The sequence below is a fragment of the Phaenicophaeus curvirostris genome, unplaced genomic scaffold (genome assembly GCF_032191515.1).
Source record: "Phaenicophaeus curvirostris isolate KB17595 unplaced genomic scaffold, BPBGC_Pcur_1.0 scaffold_84, whole genome shotgun sequence".
Taxonomy (NCBI): Eukaryota; Metazoa; Chordata; class Aves; order Cuculiformes; family Cuculidae; genus Phaenicophaeus; species Phaenicophaeus curvirostris.
Window position 1 is genome coordinate 756,276 of NW_027206706.1, and position 17,039 is coordinate 773,314.

At 58.2% G+C, this 17,039-nt stretch overlaps 1 protein-coding gene across 2 annotated transcripts; it reads left to right on the forward strand.

Annotated features, from left to right (window-relative positions):
* Positions 1-3,982: 3,982 nt before the first annotated feature.
* LOC138734482 (ataxin-2-like protein) lies at positions 3,983-15,977 on the forward strand. Of its 2 annotated transcripts, none has more exons than XM_069882128.1 (12): positions 3,983-4,395; positions 5,202-5,238; positions 5,364-5,420; positions 6,763-6,834; positions 7,641-7,791; positions 8,087-8,217; positions 10,101-10,192; positions 10,273-10,533; positions 13,976-14,109; positions 14,208-14,291; positions 15,660-15,754; positions 15,901-15,977. In XM_069882128.1, the coding sequence occupies exons 1-12, from the start codon at positions 4,250-4,252 to the stop codon at positions 15,961-15,963; spliced, it is 1,323 nt and encodes a 440-aa protein (XP_069738229.1). In that variant the 5' UTR covers positions 3,983-4,249; the 3' UTR covers positions 15,964-15,977. The 2 variants fall into 2 exon arrangements, with proteins under 2 accessions (XP_069738229.1, XP_069738230.1); XM_069882129.1 differs by lacking the exon at positions 15,901-15,977 and having other exon boundaries at positions 3,986-4,395; positions 13,976-13,997; positions 14,075-14,109; positions 15,660-15,740.
* Positions 15,978-17,039: the final 1,062 nt, after the last annotated feature.

The following is a 17,039-nucleotide window of genomic DNA, read 5'->3' on the forward strand; positions in this document are numbered from 1 at the left end:
AAAAACACGAGGGAAAGGACAAAAAACACGAGGGAAAGGACAAAAAACACGAGGGAAAGGACAAAAAACACGAGGGAAAAAGTGAAAAAAATGGAGGGAAAGGGGGAAAAATGGAGGGAAAGGGGGAAAAATGGAGGGAAAGGGGGAAAAATGGAGGGAAAGGGGGAAAAATGGAGGGAAAGGGGAAAAAATGGAGGGAAAGGGGAAAAAATGGAGGGAAAGGGGGAAAAATGGAGGGAAAGGGGGAAAGATGGAGGGAAAGGGGGAAAAGATGGAGGGAAAGGGGGAAAGATGGAGGGAAAGGGGGAAAAGATGGAGGGAAAGGGGGAAAAGATGGAGGGAAAGGGGGAAAAGATGGAGGGAAAGGGGGAAAAGATGGAGGGAAAGGGGGAAAAATGGAGGGAAAGGGGGAAAAGATGGAGGGAAAGGGGGAAAAGATGGAGGGAAAGGGGGAAAAGATGGAGGGAAAGGGGGAAAAGATGGAGGGAAAGGGGGAAAAGATGGAGGGAAAGGGGGAAAAGATGGAGGGAAAGGGGGAAAAGATGGAGGGAAAGGGGGAAAAGATGGAGGGAAAGGGGGAAAAGATGGAGGGAAAGGGGGAAAAGATGGAGGGAAAGGGGGAAAAGATGGAGGGAAAGGGGGAAAAGATGGAGGGAAAGGGGGAAAAGATGGAGGGAAAGGGGGAAAAGATGGAGGGAAAGGGGGAAAAGATGGAGGGAAAGGGGGAAAAGATGGAGGGAAAGGGGGAAAAGATGGAGGGAAAGGGGGAAAAGATGGAGGGAAAGGGGGAAAAGATGAGGGGAAACGCGGGGAAAAGATGAGGGGAAACGCGGGGAAAAGATGAGGGGAAACGCGGGGAAAAACGAGGGGAAACGCGGGGAAAAACGAGGGGAAACGCGGGGAAAAACGAGGGGAAACGCGGGGAAAAACGAGGGGAAACGCGGGGAAAAACGAGGGGAAACGCGGGGAAAAACGAGGGGAAACGCGGGAAAAAACGAGGGGAAACGCGGGGAAAAACGAGGGGAAACGCGGGGAAACGGCGAGGGGAAACGCGGGGAAACGGCGAGGGGAAACGCGGGGAAAAGACGAGGGGAAACGCGGGGAAAAGACGAGGGGAAACGCGGGAAAAAGACGAGGGGAAACGCGGGAAAAAGACGAGGGGAAACGCGGGAAAAACCGAGGGGAAACGCGGGAAAAAGACGAGGGGAAACGCGGGAAAAACCGAGGGGAAACGGGGAAAAACCGAGGGGAAACGCGGGAAAAACCGAGGGGAAACGCGGGAAAAACCGAGGGGAAACGCGGGAAAAACCGAGGGGAAACGCGGGAAAAACCGAGGGGAAACGCGGGAAAAAACGAGGAAAAGGATAAAAGAACGTGAAGGAAGTGGAAAAAAGTGAGGGAAGGGGGGAAAAAGGTGAGGAAAAGGGGGGAAAAAGGTGAGGGAAAGGGGGGAAAAAACGGAAGAAAAAAAAGAGCAAAAGAAGCACCCCAATATTCCATCCACGATCCCCCCATCTCCCTCCAAGGGCCCCCCACACCCCCTCAGCCCCCCCGTATCTTCCTCCACAGCCCCCCAAATCCCTTCATATCACCCCCCCATCCCACCTACCCCCTCACTGAGCCCCCTCATCTCTCCCCACCACCCCAATAATCCATCCACGACCCCCCCGCACCCCCTCAGCCCCCCCAATAACCCCACCACCACTCTCTAAGCCCCCCAATACCCCCCCAGAGCCACCCCAACTCCCCCAAACACCCCAACATCCCCTCAGCCTCCCCACAGCTGCTCCTAGAGCCCCCCAACACCAACCCCTACACCTCCCCACCCCCCCACACCCCTCTATCGCCCCCCAGCACCCCAATATTCCATCCACGACCCCCCCCTCCCTCCAAGAGCCCCCCACACCCCCTCAGCGCCCCCATATCTGCCCCCAGAGCCCCCTGAATCAGCCCCCAGAGCCCCCCTCATCCCACCTATGCCCCCCTATCCCTCAAACACCCCGATATCCCCTCAGCCCCCCCATATCTTCCTCCAGAGCCCCTCAAATCCCTTCATATCACCCCCCCACCCCCCTACACCCCTCTACCGCCCCCCAGCACCCCAATATTCCATCCACGACCCCCCAATCTCCCTCCAAGGGCCCCCCACACCCCCTCTCCCCCCCATATCAGCCCCCAGAGCCCCCCTCATCCCACCTATGCCCCCCTAATGCCCCCCTATCCCTCAAACACCCCGATATCCCCTCAGTCCCCCCATATCTTCCTCCAGAGCACCCCAAATCCCTTCATATCACCCACCCACACCCCTCTACCGCCCCCCAGCACCCCAATATTCCATCCACGACCCCCCATCTCCCTCCAAGGGCCCCCCGCACCCCCTCAGCCCCCCCATATCAGCCTCCAGAGCCCCCCTACCCCATCTACGCCCCCCAACACCCCAATATCCCCCCCACCCCCTCACACCGACCCCCCCCTTTCTCCCCCCCCCCCCCGCTCACCATGGCGGCCCCGCCCCGCCCCGGCTCCTTCGTCGCCGCTTCCCGAGCGCGTAAAGGGGCGTGGGGGGGGGATGGGGGGTGGTGGGAAACGGGGACCCCCCCCTCCTCCTCCTTCTTCTTCTTCTTCTCCTCCTTCCCTTCTCCTCTTCTTCCTCCGCCTTCACCCCCCTCCTCCCTCCCTTCCCTTCGCGCCGCTTCCGCTTCCGGAGGCGCCGCTTCCGCTTCCGGTGAAGCCCCTCGCCCGGTATGGGGGTGGGGAAGAGAGACCTCCCGCTGCCTAGAGCGTCTCGCCGCGCGCCGCTCTAGCCCCACCCCCACCCTCCCCCATCAACACCGGAACCATAGAGACGCGCGGGGGGGGGTGAGGGGGGAGAAGAGGCGGGGACGGGCTGTGCGCATGCGCGGCCGCCGCGCGCACGCAGCCGCCTTTTGTGCCTCCTCCCGGCGTGCACATGCGCGGCGCGCGGGGCCCGGACTACTTTCGGGGGGGAGGGACTATTTTCTGGGAGGGATTTCTTTGGGCTGGGGGGTTGAGGAGGGGTCGGGAAGCGGTTTTGAGGGGTGGAAAGGGAGGTGTGGGGGCTCTGAGGTTGATGGGGGGAGATTTGAGGGGGTTCTGGGGGGTTTGAGGGGGTAGATGGGGCTGGGGGGGGCTCGAGGAGGAGATTTAGGGGGGCTGGGAGCGAATGGGGAGCTCCGGGGGGGGATATGGGGGGGTTTAAGAGGTTTAGGGGGCTCTGTGGGGGGATAGAGGGGTCTGGGGGTGTTTTGTGGGGCTGAGGGGGTCCTGAGGGGCGATTTGGGGGGGATATTTGGGGTTGGGGGGCAGGAGGGGCTCTTAGAGGGGATTGTGGGGGGTCTAGAGGGTTTGGGGGGGCTCTGGGGGGAGATTTGGGGGTGCTGGGAGTGATTGGGGGGCTCTAGGGGGAGATACAGGAGGGGCTGAGGGGTCTGGGGGGGATATGGGGGATTTGGGGGGGTCTGGAGGGAGATACGGGGGGTGAAAGAGGTTTAGAGGGGAAATATTAGGGATTTGGGGTCTATCTGGGGGGGATATTGGGGTCCTGGGTGGGGTTTGGGGGGCCTGAGAGGTGATGGGGGCGCGGGGCAGCGCTGGGAGCGGTGGAGGAGGGGGTCGAGAGGAAGAAATGGGTGGAAAAAGGAGGAATTTGGGATCCGAAAGGAGAAAAAGAGGGTTTGGAGGAAGGTAAATTGCTGTAAGTTAAAACTTTTGATGGGGAAAGTGTGTTTTTTTGGGGTCAGAACGGGGAGAGGAGACTCTGAGAACTGCCAGAGGGCGCTGAGGCGGCTCCATAAAATACAAAACCGATAAAAAAAGAGGAGTTTTGAGTCAAAAAGGAGTCCGCGGCGGAAGGAGGCGGCGGGAGGGGGGGGGGTTGTGAGGCGGCCGCCCCGTGAGGCGCGCGCGGAAGGATACGCGGCGCGCGCGCACGCGCCGGAGGGCGGGAAAAAGGTGGGGGGGGGGCGGCGGGAGGAGAAACGCGCGCGCGCGCGCGGAGCCGGCGCTCGATTCGCGGCGGAGGGAGACGCGGCGCCGGTGACGCGGTCCCCGTGAGGCGCCGCCTCACTCCCTCCCTCCCCTCCCTCCTTTTCTATCGGGCGCGGCGGCGGCGGCGGCGGCGTCTCCTTCCGCGCCTCCTTCCGCCGCGTCCTTTCCCCCCCCCCCCAACCCTTTCCTCCTCTTTTTCCCCTTCCCCCCCCCCCCTTCTCTTCCCCCCCTCCCCCCCGCGATGCTGAAGCAGCCGCTGCCGCCGCCCCCCCCCGCCAGAAAGGGCCCCCCCTCGCCCCCTCCCCCCGCCCCCTCCCCCCCGCCCAACGGGGGCCTCGGCGCTGGGGGAGGGGGGGGCAGCGGAGGGGGGGGGAGCGGAGGAACCAGGTAATTGGGGGTGGGGGAGGGGGTGGGGGGGCAGATATGGGGGGGCAGGGGGGCTTTGAGAGGCTTTTGAGGGAAAAGGGGGAAGATATTGGGGGTTTGGGGGGGTTGGGGGGCATTTAGGGGCAGATACGGGGGTGCAGGGGGGGTGAGGGGACATTTAGGCCTAAATATTGGGGGGCAGGAGGGGTGGGGGGGCATTTGGGGGCAGATATTGGGGCGCAGAGGGGGTAAGGGGGCAGATATGGGGGGGCAGGGGGGTGTGAGAGGCTTTTGAGGGAAAAGGGGGAAGATATCGGGGTGTTGGGGGGCATTTAGGGGCAGATACGGGGGTGCAGGGGGGGTGAGGGGGCATTTAGGGGCAGATACGGGGGGGCTGAGGGGGTGGGGGGCGTTTAGGAGCAGATATTGGGGTGCAGAGGGGGTGGGGGGGCATTTAGACGGAAATATTGGGGGCAGGAGGGGTGGGGGGGCATTTAGGGGCAGATATTGGGGTGCAGGGGGGTGAGGGGGCAGATATGGGGGGGCAGGGGGGGTGTGAGAGGCTTTTGAGGGAAAAGGGGGAAGATTTGGGGGGGTTGGGGGGCATTTGGGGGCAGATATTGGGGTGCAGGGGGGTGGGGGGGCAGATATGGGGGGGCAGGGGGGGTGCGAGAGGCTTTTGGGGGTCAGGGGGCAGCTATGGGGGGTCTCTGGGGGCCCCTCAGGTTGTTTGGGGGGGGGGGCGAGCCCCCCATGCCCCCAACACCCCCCCCAATAATATTTTTTTTAACGAGCATCGTCGCTAACGAGTCTGTTTCTCGTTCCAGGGGTCAGAGCACCGGGAAGGGGCCCCCCCAGGTGCCGGTGAGTGACCCCCGAGTTGGGGGGAGGCTTTTGGGGTCCCCCCTTTGCCTGCGGGGGAGGGCGAGGAAGGCTGGGGGTGTCCCTAAAACGATGATTTTTTTTTTATTTTTAACTCGAAATTGCAGGTTTTTGAGGGCGTTTACAACAACTCGAGGATGCTGCACATCCTGACGGCCGGAGTGGTGAGGGGGGGGCGCTGGGGGGCTGGTTGGGGGGCTGGGGGGCTGGTTATGGGGCTCAGGGGATCACCAGGGGGTTGCTGGGGGGCTGGTTGTGGGGCTTGAGGGCTGGTTATGGGGCTGGGGGGCTGGTTATGGGGCTCAGGGGATCCCTGGGGGGTTTCTGTGGGGCTGGTTATGGGGTTGAGGGGCTGGTTGGGGGGTTGGGGGGCTGGTTATGGGGCTCAGGGGATCCCTGGGGGGTTTCTGTGGGGCTGGTTATGGGGTTGGGAGGCTGGTTATGGGGCTGAGGGGCTGGGGGCTGGTTATGGGGCTCGGGGGATCCCTGAGGGGTTTCTGTGGGGCCGGTTATGGGGCTGTGGGACCAGTTATGAGGCTGAGGGGCTGGTTATGGGGCTGGGGGGCTGCTATGGGGCAGCCGTGGGTCTGGGGTCCCTGCTGTGGGTCTGGGGTCTCTGCTATGGGTCTGGGGTCTCTTGTATGGGGTAGCTGTGGGTTTGGGGTCTCTGCTATGGGTCTGGGGCCTGCGCTATGGGGCAGCCGTGGGTCTGGGGTCCCTGCTATGGGGCAGCTGTGGGTCTGAGGTTTCTGCTATGGGTCTGGGGTCTCTGCTATGGGGCAGCCGTGGGTCTGGGGTCCCTGCTATGGGTCTGGGACCTGTGCTATGGGGCAGCTGTGGGTCTGGGGTCACTGCTGTGGGTGTGGGGTCCCTGCTATGGGTCTGGGGCCTGCCCTATGGGGCAGCTGTGGGTCTGGGGTCCCTGCTATGGGTCTGGGGTCCCTGCTATGGGTCTGGGACCTGCGCTATGGGGCAGCTGTGGGTCTGGGGTTCCTGCTGTGGGTCTGCGGTCCCTGCTATGGGTCTGGGGTCTCTGCTATGGGGCAGCCGTGGGTCTGGGGTCCCTGCTATGGGTCTGGGGCCCCTGCTATGGGGCAGCCGTGGGTCTGGGGTCCCCGCTGTGGGTCTGGGCTCCCTGCTATGGGTGTGGAGCCTGCGCTGTGGGGCAGCCGTGGGTCTGGGGTCCCTGCTATGGGGCAGCTGTGGGTCTGAGGTTTCTGCTATGGGTCTGGGGTCTCTGCTATGGGGCAGCCGTGGGTCTGGGGTCCCTGCTATGGGTCTGGGACCTGTGCTATGGGGCAGCTGTGGGTCTGGGGTCACTGCTGTGGGTGTGGGGTCCCTGCTATGGGTCTGGGGCCTGCCCTATGGGGCAGCTGTGGGTCTGGGGTCCCTGCTATGGGTCTGGGGTCCCTGCTATGGGTCTGGGACCTGCGCTATGGGGCAGCCGTGGGTCTGGGGTCCCCGCTGTGGGTCTCTGCCCCACACGGCTCCCCCCCCCTCCCCCAGGGCTCCACCTGCGAGGTTCGAGTTCGCGGCGGCGCCGCCTTCGAGGGCATTTTCCGCACCCTCAGCGCCAAGGTCAGGCCACGCCCCCTCCCCTCAGGCCACGCCCCCTCCCCTAAGCCACGCCCCCTCCTCAGGCCACGCCCCCTCCTCAGGCCACGCCCCCTCCCCTCAGGCCACGCCCTTCTAGGTCCGCTCCCTATTTGGGGTCCCCCCTGCCCTGCTCCCCTGTTTCAAGGTTCCCCCCCCCACTTCTGTGTCCCTATATTTAGGGTCCCCCTCATTCTGCGCCCCTCCATTTGAGGCCCCCCCCTCTCCCCGACCCCTTCACTTCAGGTTCCCCCCCATTTCAGTTCCCCTCCCTCCACTCTCTGTCCCCCCCATTTCTGTCCCCCCATCCTTGACCCCCCATTTTGGGTTCCCCCCTTTCCTGTGTTCCCCTTATTTCAGTCCGCCTAGTCCCCTGACCCCTCACTTTGGTTCTTCTTTCACTTTGGTTCCCCCCTCACTTCGAGGTGGCCCTGGAGTTAATTCACTGCGTTCCCTCCATTTCTGTCCCCCACCCCATTCTGTGTCCCCTCATTTTGGGTCCCCCCATCCCCTGACCCCCCACTTTGGTTCCCCCCCTCACTTCGAGGTGGCTCTAGACACAATTCACTGCGTTCCCTCCATTTCTGTCCCTCACCCCGTTCTGTGTCCCCTCATTTTGGGTCCCCCCATCCCCTGACCCCCCACTTTGGTTCCCCCCCCCACTTCGAGGTGGCCCTGGAGTCAATTCATTGTGCACCCTCCATTTCTGTCCCCCACCCCATTCTGCGTCCCCTCATTTTGGGTCCCCCCATCCCCTCACCCCCCACTTTGGTTCCCCCCCCCCCCAATAGTTCGAGGTGGCCCTGGACGCTGTTCACCGCGCCCCCTCCCCCGCCGGGCGCCCCCCTCGCCGCGAGGACATCGTGGACACGATGGTTTTTCGCGCCCCAGACCTCGTCCTCCTGCGCTTCCGCAACGTCGACCTCGCCTTCGCCTCCAGAGGTGGGGGGGGGCGCCCCAAAAATGGCTAAAAACGAGGATTTTGGGGGGTTTGGGGGGGGGGCGGGGGCTGAGGGGATCAGTTTGTATCTCAGAGACACTAAAAACTGAGAATTCGTGTGGTTTTAGGGCAACGAGAGCGAATCTCGAGGTCGTTGCTTGTGTTTTTGGTTTCTAAACCACGAAAGATTAGAGTTTTAACATAGTTTTTGGGGAGTGGGGGAGGAATTTGGGTATTTTGGGGGGTGGGGGAGGCTCAGACCCCCCCCGAACCCCGTTTTTTTTCCTGTTTTTTTAGATAAATTCACGGACTCGGCGATCGCCAGCCTGAGGGTGAACGGGGAGCACCGGGAGCACCGCGAGAAGGTGCTGGAGCGCTGGGACGGCGGCGACGGCGGCAGCGACGACTACGACCTCGACTCCGACCTGGTGGGGGGTCACTTATAGGGCTTGTGGGGCAGTTTGTAGGGGTTTGGGGGCAGTTTGTAGGGGTTTGGGGGCAGTTTGTAGGGGTTTGGGGGCCAGTTATAGGGATTTGGGGTCAATTATAGAGGTTTGGGGGCCACTTATAGGGGTTTGGGGGCCACTTATAGGGGTTGGGGGCCACTTATAGGGGTTTGGGGGCCACTTATAGGGGTTTGGGGGCAGTTTGTAGGGGTTTTGGGGTCAGTTATAGAGGTTTGGGGGCCAGTTGAGGGGGTTTGGGGGCCAGTTATAGGGGTTTGGGGCCAGTTATAGGGGTTTGGGGACCGTTATAGAGGCCTGGGGGCCACTTATAAGGGTTTGGGGGCCACTTATAGGGGTTTGGGGGCCACTTATAGGGGTTTGGGGGCCACTTATAGGAGTTTGGGGCGAGTTATAGGGGTTTGGGGGTCAATTATAGAGGTTTGGGGGTCAGTTATAGGGGTTGGGGGCCACTTATAGGGGTTTGGGGGCCACTTATAGGGGTTTGGGGGCAGTTTGTAGGGGTTTGGGGGCCAGTTATAGGGATTTGGGGTCAATTATAGAGGTTTGGGGGCCACTTATAGGGGTTGGGGGCCACTTATAGGTGTTTGGGGGCCACTTATAGGGGTTTGGGGGCAGTTTGTAGGGGTTTTGGGGTCAGTTATAGGGGTTTGGGGGCCAGTTGAGGGGGTTTGGGGGCCAGTTATAGGGGTTTGGGGCCAGTTATAGGGGTTTGGGGACTGTTATAGAGGCCTGGGGGCCACTTATAAGGGTCTGGGGGTCAGTTATAGGGGTTTGGGGGCCACTTATAGGGGTTTGGGGGCCAGTTACAGGGGTTTGGGGGCCAGTGGGGGGGGGTTGGGGCCAGTTATAGGGGTTTTGGGGTGATTTGTAGGGGTTTTGAGATGAATTATAGGAGTTTTGGAGTGAGTTATAGGGGTTTTAGCATGAGTTATAGGAGTTTTGGGCTGACTTGTAGAGGTTTTGGGGCATATTATAGGGGTTTGGGGTGAGTTGTGGGGGTTTTGGGGTGATTTGTAGGGGTTTTGGGGCAGATTATAGAAGTTTTGGGGTGAGTTATAGCAGCCTGAGTCTTTCAGGAGGAATTTTGAGGGGTTTTTGGAGCAGTTTGAGGGGTTTTGGGGGGGGTTTGAACAGCTTTGGGGGGAGGTTGAGAGAGTTAAGAGTCTCTTTAAGGAGTTTTGGGGGACGTTGAGGGTTTTTGGGGGGATTTTGAGAAAGTTTGGAGAGCTTTAAGTAGGTTTTGGGGCAGCAGAAGGGGAGTTAGAGAGGTTTTGAGAAAGTTTGAGGGCTTTTTGGGGGGAGTTTGAGGGGTTTTGGGGGAGTTTGAGTGGATTTTCGGGGAGTTTGAGTAGGTTTGAGAAGCTTTAAGTGGATTTTTGGGGAGTTTGAGTAGGTTTGGGGGGCTTTGAGTGGATTTTTGGGGAGTTTGAGTGGATTTTCGAGGAGTTTGAATAGTTTTGCAGGGTTTTGAGTGGATTTTCAGAGAGTTTGAGTAGGTTTGAGGAGCTTTAAGTGGATTTTCGGGGAGTTTGAGTAGGTTTGGGGGGCTTTGAGTGGATTTTTAGGGAGTTTGAGTAGGTTTGAGGAGCTTTAAGTGGATTTTCGGGGAGTTTGAGTAGGTTTGGGGGGCTTTGAGTGGATTTTCAGGGAGTTCGATTGGGTTTGGGGGAGGTAGAGATATTTTGGGGCGACGGGAGCGGAGTTTGGGGGCCCTCGAAGGGGTTTTGGGTCCATTTTGCGCGGGTTTGGGGTCGATTCGAGCGGAATAGAGGGGGTTTTGGGTGCCTTTTGACGGGTTTCGGGGTGCAGGACCCCCCCATATCCGTGATTTTCCTCTTTTGAAGTCGAACGGCTGGGACCCGGCCGAGATGTTCAAGTTCAACGAGGAAACCTACGGGGTCAAAACCACCTACGACAGCAGCCTGGCCTCCTACACGTAGGAATCGGGGGTTTTGGGGTGCCGAGGGGGCTCTGGGGCCCCCCCAAAGCTGTCCCTGACCCCCTCGGGGCTCCCAGGGTGCCGCTGGAGAAGGAAAACTCGGAGGCGTTCCGGCAGCGGGAGGCGCGAGCGGCCGCTCTGGCGCGGGAGATCGAGAGCTGCCCCCATTACCGGCTCCGCCTGGCGCTGGAGGAGGAGGAGGAGGGCGGCGGCGGCGGAGAAGCTGGGGGGCACCAGAGGCTGATCCCCCCCGCCCCGACGCAGACCCCCCCCGGCGCCCCCCAAAGCGCCTCGCAGGCCTCCGGGCGCGACAGCCCTGCCGCCGCCGCGCCGCAGAGGTGAGGGGGGAGGCCCCGGAATGACCTGAAATGCCCCAAAATCGCCCTGAAATGCCCTGAAATGCCCCCAAATCACCCTGAAATGCCCTAAGATCGCTCTGAAATGCCATAAGAGACCCCAAAATCGTCCTGAAATGCCCCAAAATCACCCTGAAATGCCCTAAAATGCCCCCAAATCAACCTGAAATGCCCTAAAATCACCCTGAAATGCCCTAAAATGCCCCAAAATCACCCTGAAATGCCCCAAAATCACCCTGAAATGCCCTAAAATCACTCTGAAATGCCCTAAAATGCCCCAAAATCACCTTGAAATGCCCCAAAATCACTGTGAAATGCCTTAAAATGCCCTAAAATCACCCTGAAATGCCCTAAAATCACCCTAAAATGCCCCAAAATCGCCCTGAAATGCCCTAAAATCGGTCTGAAATGCCATAAGAGACCCCAAAATCACCCTGAAATGCCCTAAAATGCCCCCAAATCAACCTGAAATGCCCTAAAATTGCTCTGAAATGCCGTAAGAGACCCCAAAATCACCCTGAAATGCCCCAAAATCACCCTGAAATGCCCTAAAATGCCCCCAAATCAACCTGAAATGCCCTAAAATCACCCTAAAATGCCCCAAAATCGCCCTGAAATGCCCTAAAATCGCTCTGAAATGCCATAAGAGACCCCAAAATCGTCCTGAAATGCCCCAAAATCACCCTGAAATGCCCTGAAATGCCCCCAAATCACCCTGAAATGCCCTAAAATCACTCTGAAATGCCCTAAAATGCCCCAAAATCACCCTGAAATGCCCTAAAATGCCCTAAAATCACCCTGAAATGCCCTAAAATCGCCCTGAAATGCCCTGAAATGCCCCAAAATCGCCCTGAAATGCCCTAAAATCGCTCTTAAATGCCATAAGAGACCCCAAAATCACCCTGAAATGCCCCAAAATCACCCTGAAATGCCCTAAAATGCCCTAAAATCACCCTGAAATGCCCTAAAATCACTCTGAAATGCCATAAGAGACCCCAAAATCGTCCTGAAATGCCCCAAAATCACCCTGAGATGCCCTAAAATGCCCTAAAATCACCTTGAAATGCCCCAAAATCACTCTGAAATGCCTTAAAATGTCTGAAAACCACCCTGAAATGCCCTAAAATCACTCTAAAATGCTCTAAAATGCCCCAAAATTGCCCTAAAATGTCCTGAAGTGCCCTAAGCCACCCCAAAATCACCCTGAAATGCCCTAAAATCATCCTGAAATACTCTAAAATGCCTCAAAATCGCTCTAAAATGTTTCAGAATCACCCTGAAATGCCCAAAAATCACCCTGAAATGCCCTAAAACGCACCAAAATTATCCTGAAATGCCCTAAAATTGCCATGAAATGCCCTAAAATGCCCAAAATCGCTCTGAAGTACTCTAAAATGCCCCAAAATCACCCTAAAATGCCCCAAAATCACCCTGAAATGCCCTAAAATGGCCCAAAATTGCCCTAAAACGCCCCAAAATCGCTTTGAAAGGCCCTAAAATGCCCCAAAATCACCCTGAAGTGCCCTGAAACGCCCCAAAATTGCCCTGAAATGCCCTAAAATCACTCTGAAAGGCCCTAAAACACCCCAAAATCACACTGAAAGGCCCTAAAATGCCCCAAAATTGCTCTGAAATGCCCTAAAACGCCCCAAAATCATCCTAGAAAGCCCTAAAATGCCCTAAAATCACCCTGAAATGCCCTAAAATTACCATGAAATGCCCTAAAATGCCCAAAATCATTCTGAAATGCTTCTAAACGACCTCAAATGCCCCCAAATCACCCTGAAATGCCCTAAAATGCCCCCAAATCACCTTGAAATGCCCCAAAATCAACCTGAAATGCCCTAAAATCAGCCTGAAATGGTTTGAAACGCCCTAAAATCGACTTGAAATGCTCTAAAATGCCTTAAAATCACCCTGAAGTGCCCTAAAATGCCCCAGAATCGCCCTAGAAGGCCCTGAAACGCTCTCAAATCACCCTAAAATGCCCCAAAATTACCCTAAAATGCCTCAAAATGCCCTAAAACTACCCTGAAACGCCCTAAAATGCCCCCAAATCGCCCTGAAGTTCCCTAAAATGCCCTAAATTCACCCTGAAATACCCTAAAATGCCCCAAAATCACCCCGAAATGCCCCAAATCGCTTCTAGATGCCCTGAACCCCCAAAAATTGTCCCCCAGCCCTCTAAAAGACCCCAAATCACCCCGAACCCCCCTGGACCCCCCCAGAAATCACCTGAAACACCACTGAACACCCCTAAAAATCGCCCTGGACCCCCTCAACCCCCCCCTAAAATCCCCCCAGAGGCCCTGAACCCCCCCAAAATCACCCCAAACACCCCTAAAATCACCCCGAACCCCCCTAAAAATTACCCTGGACCCCCCCAAACCCCCTTAAAATCCCCTAAAATCACCCTGAACCCCCCTAAAATCACCCTGAACCCCCCTAAAATCACCCCAAACCCCCCTGAACCCCCTAAAAATCACCCTGGACCCCCCCAAACCCCCCTAAAACCCCCCCAGAGGCCCTGAACCCCCCCAAAATCACCCTGAACCCCCCTAAAATCACTCTGGACCCCCCTAAAATCACCCCGAACCCCTCTGAACCTCCCTAAAAATCACCCTGGACCCCCCCAAACCCCCCTAAAATCCCCTCAGAGGCCCTGCCCCCCCCCAAAATCACCCTGAACCCCCCCAAACCCCCCTAAAATCCCCTCAGAGGCCCTGCCCCCCCCCAAAATCACCCTGAACCCCCCTAAAAATCACCCTGAACCCCCCCAAACCCCCCTAAAATCCCCGTAGAGGCCCTGAACCCCCCTAAAATCACCTTGAACCCCCCTAAAAATCACCCCAACCCCCCCAAACCCCCCTAAAATCCCCCCAGAGGCCCTGAACCCCCCAAAATCACCCTGAATCCCCCTAAAAATCACCCCAAACCCCCCTAAAATCCCCCCAGAGGCCCTGAACCCCCCCCAAAATCACCCCAAACCCCCCTGAACCCCCCTAAAAATCACCCTGAACCCCCCCAAACCCCCCTAAAATCCCCCCAGAGGCCCTGAACCCCCCCAAAATCACCCTGAATCCCCCCAAAAATCACCCTGAACCCCCCTAAAATCACCCTGGACCCCCCTGAACCTCCCTAAAAATCACCCTGAACCCCCCCAAACCCCCCTAAAATCCCCCCAGAAGCCCTGAACTCCCCCCAAATCATCCTGACCCCCCCCAAAATCACCCCAAACCCCCCTGAACCCCCCTAAAATCACCCTGGACCCCCCCAAACCCCCCTAAAATCCCCCCAGAGGCCCTGAACCCCCCCAAAATCACCCTGACCCCCCCCAAAATCACCCCAAACCCCCCCTGACCCCCCTAAAAATCACCCTGGACCCCCCTAAACCCCCCCGAACCCCCTTTTTTTTTCCCCCCAGGGACCCGAAGCCGTCGCCGCTGCCCCAGCGGGTTCGGGGGGGCGGCGGGGGGGGGGGCTCCCTGCGCTGCGGCCCCTCCCGGGGGGCCCCCCGGCCGCCCCCCAGCTCCCCCCACCCCGACGGCGTCAACGGAGGTGAGGAGGGGGCCCCCCAAAATCCTGGGACCCCCCCCAAAAATCCTGGACACCCCCCCCCCCCAAAATCTTAATTTCACTCTATTTTTTTATTTTAGGGCCCCCCCGGACGTCACCCAAAGCCCAGAGACCGGCCCGGGGGGGCAAGGGGGGGGCTAGAGGAGGGGAGGGGCCTGGCCCAGGTGAGGAGGGGGCTTAATTAGATTAATTAAGGACTAATTAAGGGTTAATGAGGAGAATTAGGGGGGGGGAAATGAGGTTTAGTTGGGGTAATAAAGGGTTAAACGGGGGTTTTGTTCGGGGTAGAAAGGGTTAACGGGGCTGGGTGGGAAGGGGTTAATGGGGAAGGGGGGTAATTAGTGTAATTAAGGGTTAGTGCGATCAATTAGAGGATAATTAGGGGGTAATAGTGAGGGATTGGGGGCTAATTGGGGTAAAAAAGGGTTAATGGGGGGGGAAAAGGAGGGGGGGTGGGGGTGAGTTGGGTAATTAAGGGTTAATTGGAGGGGGTAGAGGTGGGGAGGGGGCTTAATTAGTGGTAATTAAGGGTTAATGAGGGAAAGGGAGGGGGATGGGAGGTCGTTAGGGGTTTGTGGGGGGGGAATGGGTGTTAATTAGGGTAAGAAAGGGTTAATAGGGGAGTAAGGGGGGGTTAATTAGGAGTAATTAAGGGTTAATGAGGGGAATAGGAGGGGGTGTGGGGGCTAATTGGGGTAATTAAGGGTAATTGTTGGGAAGCGAAGCGGAAGAGGGTGTTAGTTGGGGTAATTAAGGCTTAATGAGGGGAAATGGGGGGGTTAATTAGTGTAATTAAGGGTAAGTGGGGGTTAATTGGGGTAATTAGATGTTAACGGTGTGGGGAAGGGGGGGTTGATGGGGGTAATTAAAGGTAAATGGGGGTTAATTGGGGTAATTAAGGGGTCCTGGGGGGGGAATGGGGTTGATTAAGGTGATTAAGAATTAATAAAGGGATATAGGAGCTAATTAGGATAATTAAGAATTAATAGGAGTAGGGGGGTGGGCAAATGGGGGTTAATTAGGGTAATTAAGAATGAATAGTGGGATTTGAGGTTAATTGCAGTCATTACTGGTTGATGATTCACGGTAGAGGCTTTAATTAGGATAATTAAGCTTTTAATAGGGAGAAACAGGGCAGGGATGGGGTTAATTAGGCTAATTAGGGGTTGAGAGTTGAAAATGGGGGTTAATTGGAGTAATTAAGGATTTATAGTGGTTAATTGGTGGGGAGATGGGGGTTAATTAGAGTAATTAAGAGCTAATAGGAGTAAATAGGTGGGGAAGTGGGGGTTGATTAGAGTAATTAAGAGTTAATGATGCAAAATAGGGGTTAATTTGGGTAATTAATCAAATTTATGGTTAATTAATGGGAAATGGGTGGTTTAATTGGGGCAATTAAGGATTAAAAATGGGAAATGAGGATTAATTGGGGGTAATTAGGGGTCTTGGGGGTGAGTTGGGGTACTCAGGGCTGGGGAGGGGGCGGGGGGGTGTTAATTAGGGGGGTTAACGAGCTTAATTCCCCCTCGCAGGGCGCCTGTTCCCCCTCGCTCGCCCAAGGCCGCCCCCCCCCCCCCGGAGCCCCCCAAGGACGGAGCCCCCAGCCCCCCCGAGGGGCCCCCCCAGGGTGAGGGGGGTAAAAAGGGGGGGGGGGAGGGGGTAAAAAGGGGGGGAGGGGGGCAAAAAGGGGGGGGTCTGAGGGTGGGGGAGGGGCAGGGAGTGGGGTGGGGGGAGGGGCCGCCCCTCTGAACCCCCCAATTTCCCCCCCCCCAGCCCCCCCGGAGCCGCGGTCGCAGCTGGACGAGCTGCGCCAGTTCGGGGCCCAGTTCAAGGTGAGGGTTATGGGGGGGTTGGGGGGCTCTAAGGGGGGGTTGGGGGGTCTCTATGGGTCTCTATGGGGGGTTTGGGGGTCTCTATGGGTCCCTGTGGGGGGTTTGGGGGTCTCTATGGGTCCCTATGGGGGGTTTGGGGGTCCCTATGGGGGTGCTGGGCGTCTCTATGGGTCCCTATGGGGGGTTTGGGGGTCCCTATGGGGGCCTAGGGGTCTCTATGGGTCTCTATGGGGGTTTGGGGGTCTCTATGGGTCCTTATGGGGGGTTTGGGGGTCCCTATGGGGGGTTTGGGGGGCGCTATGGGTCCCTATGGGGGGTTTGGGGGTCTCTATGGGTCCATATGGGGGTGTTGGGGGTCTCTATGGGGGGTTTTGGGGTCTCTGTGGGTCTCCATGGGGGATTTGGGGGTCTCTATGGGGGTTTGGGGGTCTCTGTGGGTCTCTATGGGGGTTTGGGGGTCCCTATGGGGGGCTTGGGGGTCTCTCTGGGTCCCTATGGGGGTGTTGGGGGTCCCTATGGGGGGTTTGGGGTCTCTATGGGGGTTTGGGGGTCTCTATGGGTCCCTATGGGGGGTTTGGGGTCTCTGTGGGGGGGTTGGGGGTCTCTATGGGTCCCTATGGGGGGTTTGGGGGTCTCTAGGCGGGGGTTGGGGTCTCTGTGGGTCTCTATGGGGGTTTGGGGGTCTCTATGGGGGGTTTGGGGGTCTCCATGGGGGTTTGGGGTCTCTATGGGTCCCTATGGGGGGTTTGGGGGTCCCTATGGGGGTGCTGGGCATCTCTATGGGTCCCTATGGGGGTTTGGGGGTTTCTAGGGGGGGTTGGGGGTCTCTGTGGGTTCCTATGGGGGGTTTGGGGGTCACTATGGGGGGTTTGGGGGTCTCTATGGGTCCCTATGGGGGGTTTGGGGGTCCCTATGGGAGGTTTGGGGGTCTCTATGGGTCCCTATGGGGGGTTTGTGGGTCTCTCTGGGTCCCTGTGGGGGGTTTGGGGGTCCCTATGGGGGGTTTGGGGTCTCTATGGGTCCCTATGGGGGGTTTGGGGGTCTCTATGGGGGATTTGGGAGTCTCTCTGGGTCCGTATG

Excerpts from the sequence above, each read along its gene's own strand:
- LOC138734482 (XM_069882128.1), top strand. The coding sequence starts at position 4,250 with ATGCTGAAGCAGCCGCTGCCGCCGCCCCCCCCCGCCAGAAAGGGCCCC. Across the intron at positions 5,421-6,762 it reads ACATCCTGACGGCCGGAGTG|GGCTCCACCTGCGAGGTTCG; the intron begins GTGAGGGGGGGG and ends CCCCTCCCCCAG. Across the intron at positions 7,792-8,086 it reads CCTCGCCTTCGCCTCCAGAG|ATAAATTCACGGACTCGGCG; the intron begins GTGGGGGGGGGC and ends CTGTTTTTTTAG.